This window comes from Macaca nemestrina, chromosome 8, assembly GCF_043159975.1.
Source record: "Macaca nemestrina isolate mMacNem1 chromosome 8, mMacNem.hap1, whole genome shotgun sequence".
NCBI lineage: Eukaryota > Metazoa > Chordata > Mammalia > Primates > Cercopithecidae > Macaca > Macaca nemestrina.
The window spans coordinates 126,343,092-126,355,206 of record NC_092132.1 but is presented as its reverse complement, the minus strand read 5'-3'; the positions used below and the strand labels follow the sequence as shown (position 1 = coordinate 126,355,206).

At 37.9% G+C, this 12,115-nt stretch overlaps 1 protein-coding gene across 3 annotated transcripts in view; it reads left to right on the top strand.

Moving 5' to 3' along the window:
* The window catches only part of LOC105481998 (elongator acetyltransferase complex subunit 3), a 105,144-nt gene that overhangs the window by 18,090 nt on the left and 74,939 nt on the right, over positions 1 to 12,115 (top strand). For all 3 annotated transcript variants that reach the window (XM_011741834.3, XM_011741833.2, XM_071068463.1), the window contains one exon: positions 1,426 to 1,580. In XM_011741834.3, the coding sequence (XP_011740136.2) occupies positions 1,426 to 1,580 (155 nt within the window). The remainder of the gene's footprint in view (positions 1 to 1,425; positions 1,581 to 12,115) is intronic.

Genomic DNA, 12,115 nt, shown 5'->3' with positions numbered 1-12,115 from the left:
GGACCCCACCTGGGGGAGCCTGCATTTTTCCAAAAAGTGGGTTCTAAACTGACCTTTGCTTCAATTTCTTTTTGAGCTATGATAGTTAATTCATTTAAAATGTAAAACTGTTGAGCATGAAATGTTTATGTTTACCAAAAAAGGAGCATAATTTACAAGATTTAGAAATGAACATAGAGCAGTGATTCTTTTCTTAAATGCACTAGAATTACCTGAGTAACTTCTCCAAAACATGTGTCAGATCTTCGCCTCTGGATGTTCTGATTAAGTCAGCTTTAAGGTTCTAGCAAGATATTTTAAAAAGCTACCAGGGTAATTTTGATGAGTATCTCTTGGAAACAACGATAGATATAGAAATATTCTTTTAGTGTTGATATATGTATACACATGCATATATATAGTTTTTCTGTATAAATTTTTTTGCCATTTTCAGAAATTAGTGTGAATTTCAATACCTATTTTTAAAAATTAGAATCTTGGCTTATTGTAGTCAACAAAATGAAAGATTGGTATCATTCTCTTCCCTAGTAGAGGAGACCTAATATTTATTAATTAATTTATTTTTTTGAAACAGTGTGTCACTCTTATTGCCCAGGCTGGAGTGCAGTGGCACAATTGCAATCTCGGGTCACTGCACCCTCCACCTGCTGGTTCAAACCATTCTCTTGTCTCAGCCTCCAGAGGAGCTGGGATTACAAGCACGTCTGGCTAATTTTTGTATTGTTAGTAGAGATGGGGTTTCACTTTGTTGACTAGGCTGGTCTCAAACTCCTGACCTCAGGTCATCTGCCATCCTGGTCCTCCTAAGTGCTGGGATTACAGGCATGAGCCACTGCACCTGGCCTGAATATTTCATTTTTAATTAGACTTTCACTTTTTTTTTAGAAAGCAGACTTGAAGTGCCTCCTGTGCTCAGAATCATCCATCAATTTTAGACTGCTGTCTTCATTTTTCTTTCTAATTTATTCTTGTTTTCTTCCATTACATCAAATTCTTATTATGTTACATAATCATTCATGTATCATTGTTGACCATAAATGCCACCTTTTTGTCCCCTAGGCTTACCACCAAGTCTGACATAAAATACATGATCAATAAATACTTATTATTCTGCATTTTGTATTATATTTGTCTTTACTGGTTTCTAGTTTATATTCTTCGTGTTTTTAAATTTCCACTTTGTACATATTAAAGTCACGCCTCTTATTTGTTATTTTATGTTCTCATTCTCCTTATTTGAGTTGTACTCACTTTTTTTCTTTTAGATGAGCCTATTTTTTAAGCACAGAATTAGCTGAATGTGTTTCATTACTTCTGATTTTTAAACTACTGATGAAAACACTGCAAAATAAGAGATTTGCAATGCCTTCTTAGGGTAGTTGCTTTTGCTTACATCATTCTAATGCTGATGAATTTGTCTTTCAGTTAAAACAACTTGGTCATAGTGTGGATAAAGTGGAGTTTATTGTGATGGGTGGAACGTTTATGGCCCTTCCAGAAGAATACAGAGATTATTTTATTCGAAATTTACATGATGCCTTATCAGGACATACTTCCAACAATATTTACGAGGCAGTCAAGTAAGAAATTCTTATTTTATCATAGTCTCCAGAGTGATTTTCAGTTTATGCTCCTAGCATTAGCTTACGAGAATGCCTTCTGCCCTGCATCCACATTCTTACTTCTCATAGTCTTTCTCGTTTCATGGAAAGTTCTCATTTTCACGGAAATAATCCTTTCACTGAAATAATCCTTTTAAAGAAAAAATGAATAGAGTTTGTTGACATAGTAGTGTTCTCAAACAGACAGATTCACCAAATATGGTCCATGAAGGTCTTTTCAGCCTTAGGCTCGTCTAAACAACAGTAGTTTTGATTGGCCTAATTAAGTTTTTCAGCCCACCTAAGAAGGGGACTGGGAGTGTGCTTTATTTGAAACATTTAACTGCTGTAAAATCAGCAAAACAAGGTACTGGTAGTTAAAAACTTAATTTAGAGTAAATATTTCATAATTATTAAATAATAACTGTTTGTGATTGGGATTTAGTCTGTCTTGTGCTGCTGTAACAAAATATCTGAGACTGGGTAATTTAATGAACAGAAATTTATTGGCTCACAGCTTTGGAAGTTGGGAAGTCCAATGTCAAGGTCCTGGCGTCTGGCAAGGGTACGTCATCACATGGCAAAAGGCAAGAAAAACAAAAAGCGGGCTAATTCATCCTTTTATAATGGCATTAATCTTACCCACAAGGTCAGTTCGCTTCTCAAAGGCCCCACCTGTTAATACTGTTACAATGACAATTTCAACCTGAGTTTTAGAGGGGACAAACTCATGTTTGTCAAATCGTGTGTTATTCAAACCACAAGTTAATTTACTCATTTTGAGTTCCAGTTGACAAAATTATGCATTATTTTGACACCTTGATTTTAGCAAGAAGAATACTACAGGTTAGTATGTAGTTCAGTGATTTAAGAAGTGAAAGTCTTAAAATAGTTTTTGTTTTCAGGAGTTGTGGGAACACCTGGATAGTTACTATTTTCCTTATTTAACAAATCCTTCTTGAGGGCCCACTAGATACTGTGTGCTGTTTTAGATCCTGGAAAGTGGTGATATTTAGGCTGAGCCTGAAGCACAAGGAGGAGTTAGGCCAACAGCAGAAAGGATAAGATAAAGGGCCTGAAATGGGAAACAGCTTGGGTGTTCTGGGGACAGAGAGGAAGCCAGCATGGCTAGATCCTGTGTTAATCCATTTGTGTCACTATAAAGGAACACTTAAGACTAGGTAAGTTATAAAGAAAAGAGGTTTAATTGACTCCAGTTCTATAGGCTTCACATGAAGCATAGTGCTGGAATCTGCTTCTGGTGAGGCTTCAGGAAGCTTCCAATCATGGTGGAAGGTGAAGGGGGAGCCAGTACATCACATCACGGGTGGGGGAGGTGGCACACTCTTTTAAACAACAGATCTCACGTGAAACAACTGAGCGAGAACTCACTTATCACCAGGGAGACAGTGGTAAGCCATTTATTTATGAGGAATCCAGCCCTAGGACCCAAACACCTCCCACAAGGCCATACCTCCGACATTGGGGATCACATTTCAACATGAGATGTGGAGGGGACAAACACTCAAACCATGTCAGATCCCAGTGAACAAGAGAAAGAACATCATGAGATGGGGTTGAAGTGTTAGGTAAGGACCAAGATACATGCTTTTGAGGAGTTGAAATTTTATTTGAAATGCAGTAGGAAGCAGATGAAGGGGAAGTGGCATGTTCTGGTTAACAGGTAGGGTCATTCTGGCTACTGTCTGGCTAATGGATTAGAGGAGTACCAGGGTGAAAGTGGGAAACCAGATAGAAGGCCATCTGATTACATCCATCCCTGCTCAGTTGGGGGCAGCAGCAGTGGTGATGGAGAGGAGATTGAGATAGAGGAAGGGATCAAGCCTGACACTAAGGTTCTGGCTGTCAGAAATGGTAGGAAGGTAGGGTAGGGCTGTATACTGAGGTGGAAAAGATAGCGGGAAAAGCAGAGAAAGTCTCAGTGGGAGAAAAATCAAGAGTTCTGTTTTGGGTGTGTGAAGTTTGAGGTGCCTGTGATACATTCAAGTGGAGATGTCAGTGGGCTCTGAATACAAGAGAAGTCTGAGCTGATGGTACGAAACTGGGGATTATCAGCTCATAGGTAATGTTGCCAACCATGTAAATGGAGGAGACCACCTCATGGGAGAGTTGTGGATCTCCAAAGTATACCAAGTGAAAAGCAATTTTTAGAGCAATTCTTACAGTACAATCCCATTATTTGTGTGTTCATGTACATACACACATACACATCTGTACATAAATGCATAGAAAAGGTGGCAGAATAATGGTCATCATAGATCTTAGAGCTGAGGAGGAAGGGACATGGGAAATGGGAGCAAAGGGGGATATTTCCCTTTGCTGCATGTACAGTGGGCCATGTTGTCATGGTGTTTAGTATTCACTTATTTAATACTCATAGTAAGCCTTTGAGTTAAGTGTTCAGATTATCCCTGTTTTTCAGGTGAGGAAGCTGAGGCACAGAGAGATGAAGCAGTTTGCCCAAAGTTGCAGAGGTGGTTGGTGGTAGAGTGGGATGTAAACCCCAGGTAGCTTTGCTTTCAGAGCCTAACTTCGCAAGCTGTGCTAGGTGTCAGAATGTGAGTGTGTCTGTATGTATGTGCACGTGTGTGCACATTGTCAGAGCTTGACAGTCTTGGGAGGAATATGGCCTGTTTTTCCTTGCCCCCCTTCCCTACCACCCTCAGGCTTTTCTCTGGCTTCTCTTTTATATGGGGTGGGGGTTTCATATAGCTAATTATAAGGTTGTTCAAATAGTGCCACCTCTTAAGATTTTTTGTGTAGGACCAAATTTTGAGTAGACTTAAGAGTGGTTTTTATTACCCTGTAAGTAAAGCAGTTCTTGGCACATAGTAAGCACAAGTAAATGTGTGAATGAATTTCAAATGAATGATCAGTTACCTTATGACCTGGGTATGGTTGCCTCTTGGAATTGGGGGCAGTCACATCTTTTTGTGCCCTCCCTACTCCCCTTACCCGCTTAACTTCCTTTGTTCTCCTTGGGTTTGTAAAAGTGAAAAGAAGAGAGGAGCTTTTTCATAAAATTTAATACCAAGGGTAGCTCAAAGAGCCCATGTGAAAGATCTGGCAGCTGAGAGAGTTGTGTGCACAGCATCCCACTTCTGTTCGATTGACTCTAGGGAATGTAACAGGTGAATTCTGTGTCCGTGAACCTGGACCTGTAGCATTATGATCTCTTCCTCCAGCAGGGGCTTTAACAGCAGATGAGATGGTGACTGTGTTGTTACTGCTCATTCAAAACTGATCAAGAGGCCGGGCATGGTGGCTCACGCCTATAATCCCAACCCTTTGGGAGGCCGAGGCAGGCAGATTGCTTGAGGCCAGGAGTTCGAGACCAGCCTGGCCAACATGGCAAAACTTCCTCTCTACTAAAAATGTAAAAATTAGCCGGGTGTGGAGGCTGGTGCCTCTAGTCCCAGCTACTCGGGAGGCCGAGGCACAGAAACACTTGAACCCAGGAGCTGGAGGTTGCAGCGAGCTGAGATTGCACTACTGCACTCCAGCCTGGGCGACAGAGTGAGACAGTGTCTCAAAAAAAAAAAAAAAAAAACTGATCATTAATGAGTCATGCTTAGTAAACGCTGAAGTCTTCAAACTTTAGATGAGTAATGATATCATCTAGCTAATTACTCTTAATAATACTGAAAAATCAAACTATACCTTAGATAAAATGCAATTGAGGAAAACCAACCTTTATTAGTTCAAAGCCAGGAGACGGGAATGGCAGCAGAATGTTCTCTCAGAGGGTTACTGACCACAATTTATTCAGCTCTGAAAATTCCCTGGCAGGGACATCTATCAAGATTAGTTTTTCTATGCACGCTTATATACTTCTATACTCCTTTCTTGGACCTTAATGTGTGAGGTCTTCAAGACCTTAATATGTAAGGTCTTCTTATCTTGAAGACCTTACATATTAAGTGGAATGGAGCTGTAAATATCTTAGACTTGCCTGTCTCCCCCATACAAATTTGCCACTAAGCTTTTCATCACCTACAGTTTGGGTCTATATGAAGCAGGCCAACTAAGATCTGCATAGTGAACTTTTAGGATGTATCTAGTTTGACATTTTCATCGATTGAAACTAAAAATTTTGCTTTATTCTTGGTGTAACGTTTCATTTTTGCAGAAATGTTCTAGTGCTAGTGGTGCTTGAATGTAAGTTGTCCATCATTGGGTTGAAAATAGGGTTGTCTAGTACAGCGAACTCAGTGTTTGTAGAAAAAAGCCCTGTGGAAGAGAAAGCCTCTTTCAGTAATATTCTAGGCAGTGCCAGTGTTGTTTTGTTTCTGTTCTTGAATTTACCTCAAGAGGGCAACAAACACTTTATTTTCAGATAAAAATTTATATACGATTTGGGTTTTCATTGCAACACATGTCATGAATGGCTCTTGAGAAGTAATAAAAGTACAATCTGGGAGCCATAAAACCATCAATAAATTACACTGAATTCTGCCAACACACACTTTAAATGTTTTGCTCTTTTCTCTTAGTCTCTATATTTTTGGGAGATAATCTGGAAAAAAAAAACCCGATTTGTGGCATTTTGTTTCTTTGTTGGGGTAGAATTTTACTACAGACCCCTCATAATAGAGTTTGTATTTGTTTTGAGGGAGACTTTGTATTTGAAGAAATAATAGTCTTGTTCGTGCTATAGAACTAGAGACAGAAAGTATTTTCAAGTGTTGGCATAATCGTGAAATAAAAAGCAGCCCAGAGAAGTTGTGGTTTTGACATAATGTGGCCCTCGGAAATGTTTGGATTTGACCTTGCTCTTCTCTCTTATCCTGCACAGAGCGTATACGTGAAAACTGGTTGGTTTGCACAGCGTAGCCCACCGCTCTTAGATGTAAGGTGATGAACTTTGTTTATTTTACTTTGGTTTTTGCTTGCTGGACTACATAGATGTAAACTGACTTTCATTAGCTTAGCAGGGTTTTTTTTAAAGATTAATATTAAATTAGGTTAAAGATGATATATTGAGACCGATGAGTCAGCAAGCAGTGTTTAAGGTTAACAGTCTGTTCACATTAGGGTCAAGTTTTACTGCTGTGTTAGCTCAGGTGTCCCTGCTGTGTTTTCATATGTTGAACCTGATTAAAGTTTTGCTTCTTAAAAGAATAGGAGTTAAGGTAAAGAAAAGCTCCAGCAAGCAGAGAGCCTGGTTATTATTTATGACAAGCTAGTAGCAAGCCGTGTGTTACATATTCTTGCGTATGGAAAAATTCGAAAGTTGAGTGAACAGAGAGTTCAAGGACAAAACAGGTATGGCTTTTCTGAAGGCTCATTAAATCAAGCAAAGTGCTAATCACTCAGTACTATCAGCTGGACTGAGATTCTTCAGTAGTCTCCAGAGAGCAACAATTACTGGTGACTGTCATCGTGTAACAATCAGGCTCTAGAGATGCAAAAGACCGGTAGTGGGATCTGAGTCACCCATTCACTAGAATGCAAATGTTGCCAAATAACTCGAACAACCTTTTAAAATGGTTTTATTCCTTTTTAATCAGCTTTGCCCAGAAGCAGTTTTACATTCAACTTTAAGGCTCTTTGGCTGTTTTCACAAGATGCAATTTAAAAGGGTAGTTACCCATTAAAAAGTGGGTGAGTCATACTTTCTCCCTGTGGAATTTTAAATTCATTTCCGTTCCTTCCTCTTTTTCCTCCCCATTAATGACTTTAAATCCTCCAACTGTGTTCTTACCTGTCTTAGAAAAGCTGAAGTGCTAGGTAATGCTAGGTACCAGGCCCAGAAGACAGTTTCATAGACTTGCAGAGCTGCGACAGAAGCAAAAGGAGCCTACAGAGGCCTGAGAGTGACTGTGGCCCTGCTGCCCTGGGCCTCATTTCTGGCAGCCCTCAGGACCTTCTGCATTTCTGGGCTTTGACACTGATACTCCCTACCTTGCACTTATTCTGTTGACCATTTTACTTTCTCTTTTGGTCACCCAGATTTCCATACATGGTGACCAGGATCCTTAACATTGGCCAGAGAACGTAGGATACAATCTTAGTCACTTTAAGGAGTTGATATTGTTTTTCTTTCAGCATTTTATTTGAAACAAATAAAAATTAAACAGTTTTCAATGAGCATCCACATACCCATCATCTAGATTCTATAATACTTGCTTTATCACATATCTGTCAGTTCCACTATCCATTCATCAGTCTCTTTCATGCATGCTTGCGCTCTCTTTTTTGATGCATTTCATAGTAAGTTGTATGCTTCAGTATGCTTCTCCCCAGATACTTCATCGTGCATATCACTGACTGGTGTTCACTGTTTGCAGTGTTTTTCTTTTGAAGTAAATTTACATACAGTACAAAACAACGTGTGGCATAATATATATATGAGAAACACATATATTAAGTATACCATTTGATTATGTTTACCTGTACTACAAAGTCATATTAAGATACAGAATGTCACTGTCATCCCAGAATGTTTCGGGAGAAAGTTCTCACATCCCTCTTCCTAGTAAATCCTCCCCTGCGCCTCCCAGACGCGGCCATTCTTCTGATTTTTTCCCTCATCACAGATTAGTTTTGTCTCTTCTAGAACTTCGTATAAATGGAACCATGTAGCATACTCTTGTAGGCCTCTCTCACTGAGCATAATATTTTGAGATTTATCTATGTTGTTGGGTGATTCATTTGTTGTTACCTATTTAATGGTGAGTTATTCTATTGTATGCAGAGATCACAGTTTGTTTACCATCCTTCTATTGATAGATGCCTGAGCTGTTTTGTTTGTGGCCATTATGAATAAAACTTCAGTGTACATTCTTGTATAAGTCTTTTTGTGGCTATATGTATTTATTTCTCTTGGGGAATAAATAGACATGGAATTGCTATATAAGTTTAGTTTTACAAGAAACTGCCAGTCATTTTCCCAAAATGGCTCTACTATTTGTACTCCCACCAATAATGTGTGAGCATTTGGTTGTACCACATCTTCACCAACATATGGTGTTGTCAGTCTTTTTAATTTTAGCCATTCTAGTGGGTGTATAATGGTGTCTCGTGGTTTTAGTTTGCTTTTTCCTGATGACTAATGATGTTGAACACTTATGTGCTTATGCTATTTGTATATTTCCTTTGTGAAGTATCTGTTAAAATCTTTTGCCCGTTTTTGATTGGGTGGTTGTATATGCTAGCTGCCAGTCCTTTGTCAGCTCTATATTTTGCAAATATGAAAACCCAGTCTGCAGTTTGGCTATTTGTTATATTAATGATATCTTTTAGCCAGTTTTTAATTTTGATAAAGTAGAATTTAGCAGTTTTTTCTTTTGTGGTTATTGCTTTTCTGTATTGTCTCTAATAAACCATTGCACATTCCCAAGACACAAAGATATTCTCCTGTGTTTTCTTCTAATTACAGTTTGAGCTTTCACTTGCAGGTTTATGTTCCATCTTGAATTAATTCTTATGTGTAGTATGAGGTGGGGATCACAGTTTCTTTTTCCCCATATAGACATCTAGTTGCTTTAACATTACTTCTTTAAAGACTTTCCTTCCCCATTTGGATTATATTTCACTTTTGTTAAAAATCAAAGGACTCAGTAGATGTGGGCGGGACTCTTTTCTGTTTCATCGATCTGTTTTCGATCCTTATGCCAGTGCTACACTGTTTTGATTACTGTGGCTTTTTAGTATGTCTTGAAGTCAAGTAATGTGAGTCTTCTAACTTTGTAATTGTTTTTCAAAATTGCTTTAGAAATTCTAGGTCCTTTGCATTTCTATGTAAAATTTAGAATCAGCTGGCCAAAGTCTATTAAAAAGTATAATGGATTTAGAATTGTGTTAAAACTATAGAACAAATGGAAAGAATTGACAATTTATTGCTTCTTCCAATTACGAACATAGTCTATCTCCTTGTATACTTAGGTTTTTAAATTCTCTTAGCAATCTTCGTTGTTGAGATTTTGTAAGCCTTTTGTAAACAAATTTTTTCAAAATATTTGTATGTGTTTTGGTGCTACAGTAAATGAAATGTAAATTTCATTTTAAAATTTTATTATTATTATTTTTGAGTGGGAGTCTCACTCTGTCACCCAGGCTGGAATGCAGTGACACCATCTCAGCTCACTGCAACCTTCACCTTCTGGGCTCAAGCCATTCTCCTGCCTCAGCCTCCCAAGTAGCTGGGATTACAGGCATCCACCACCATCTCTGGCTAATTTTTGTATTTTTAGTAGAGATGGGGTTTCACCACGTTGGCCAGGCTGGTCTCAAACTCCCAGCCTCAAGTGATCCGCCCACCTTGGCCTCCCAAAGTGCTGGGATTACAGGTGTGAGCCACCATGCCCAGCCATAAATTTCATTTTTTTCAAATTTTTGCTGCTAATATATATATACATACAATTGATTTTTATATATTAATGTTATATCATAAGACCTTACTAAATTCACTACTTAATTCTAAAAGCTATTTTTGTAAATCCATTAATATTTACTTCCTAAACAATCATGTCATCTGTAAATGTGCCTTTTACTTTTCCCTTTTGGATTTGCATGCTTTTCTTTCTCTTGCCTTACTGTACTGCCTAGGACCTTCAGTACAGTGTTAAACAGAAGTGGTAAGAGTGGGCCTCTCTATCTTGTTCCCAGTGATACAGGGAAAACATTTTTATTTCAGTATTAAGTGCAGCCTATGGGTTTTTTATAGTTACCTGTATTAGATTGAATACATTTATTGAGAGGGTTTATCATTAACTCATTTGTCTAATGCTTTCTCTGCATCTATTTAAATGGTCATATGATTTTCCTCCTTTATTGTGATAATATGAATTATTTTGATGTTTTTTAACATTAAACCTTACAGTTCTAGGATAAACCCTATTATATCATCATCTTTACATATTGTTGGATTCAACTTACTGATCCTTTGTAGAGGATTTTTGTGTCTACGTTTATACGGGGTGGCAGCCTATAATTTTTATAGTTTTGTTGTCAGGTATTAGTTGTTGGTATTAGTATAATTCTGGCTTCACAAAACAAGTAAGGATGTGTTGTTCCCTCCCCTATTTTCTGAAACTGTTCATGTAACATGAATGTGATTTCTTCCATAAATGTTTGCTAGAACTCACCAGTGAAACTATCTAGGGCTGGAATTTTCTTTATGGGAGGGTGTTAGATAATTAATTCAGTTCGTTTAATAGATATGGAGCTATTCATATTTTCTGTTTCATCTGTGTCCATTTTAATAAGTTATGTTTTTCAAGGAATTTGTTTCATTCATTTTGTCAAATATTTTGGTATTATGTTGCCTTATTAGGCTTTTAATGTCTGTGGAATCTTAGTGATCACCCCTGTTTCAACCCTGATACTCATCATCTGTGTTCTCTCTATTTTTCTTGTTTACCCTAGTTAGGGGCTTATCAATTTTGTTGTTCTTTTCAAAGAAGTAGCTTTTGGTTTTGTTTATTTCCTCTACTCTGTAGACTTCTACTTTTATTTTTATTCTACTTTCTTTTGGTTTAATTACTCTTCTTTCTCTAGTGACTTAAATAAGGTCACCGTGACCGGGCACAGTGGCTTGCGCCTGTAATCCCAGCACTTTGGGAGGTGAGGCGGGCAGATCTGGCCAACATGGCGAAACCCTATCTCTACTAAAAATACAAAAATTAGCCATGTGTGGTGGCACGCACCTGTAATCCCAGCTACTGGGGAAGCTGAGGCAGGAGAATCGCTTGAACCTGGGAGGCGGAGGTTGCAGTGAGCTAAGATCACGCCACTGCCCTCCAGGCTGGGTAACAGAATGAGACTCCTTCTCAAAAAAAACAAAAAGATTGGCCATCATTTTAGACCTTTTCCTCAAATCACTGCTTTAGCTGAATCCCACACATTTTGATGTGTTGTATTTTAATTATTCAATTCAAAATATTTCTTAATACCCTTTATATGTATATATATATTTTTGATCCATGGAATGTATAGGAATGGGGTGTTTAATTTACAAATTTCCAGACAATGAGGTTTGTCTTGATATCTTATTAATTTCTAATTTATTTTCATTTTGGCCAAAGAACCTACTCTATATAATTTTGGTGTTTTAAAATTTATTGAGACTTGTTTTATGGCCCAGCATATGTGGTCTCTCTTGGTGAACATGCCATGTATGTTTGTAAAGAATGTATATTCTCAGTTGCTGGGTGTCATGTTCTATGAATATCAGTTAAACCAAGATGGTTGGTAGTGGTGTTCAGGTAGATTTTATTTTTTATTCTTTTGTAGTTCTGTCAATTGCTAAGAGATAGAAATCTCCAACAATGATTGAGGAACTGTCTATGTCTCTCTTCAGTTATATTAATTTTTACTTAATGTAATTATTTTGAAAATCTGTTGTTAGGTGCATACACATCTATGATTGCTGTGTTTTCCTGATGTATGAGCTTTTCACCATTATGAAATTACCTCTTTATCATCATGAGATGTCCTTCTGTATCCCTGGTCTTGCAGTTTACTTGGCATTAATTTAGCTGTCACAGCCT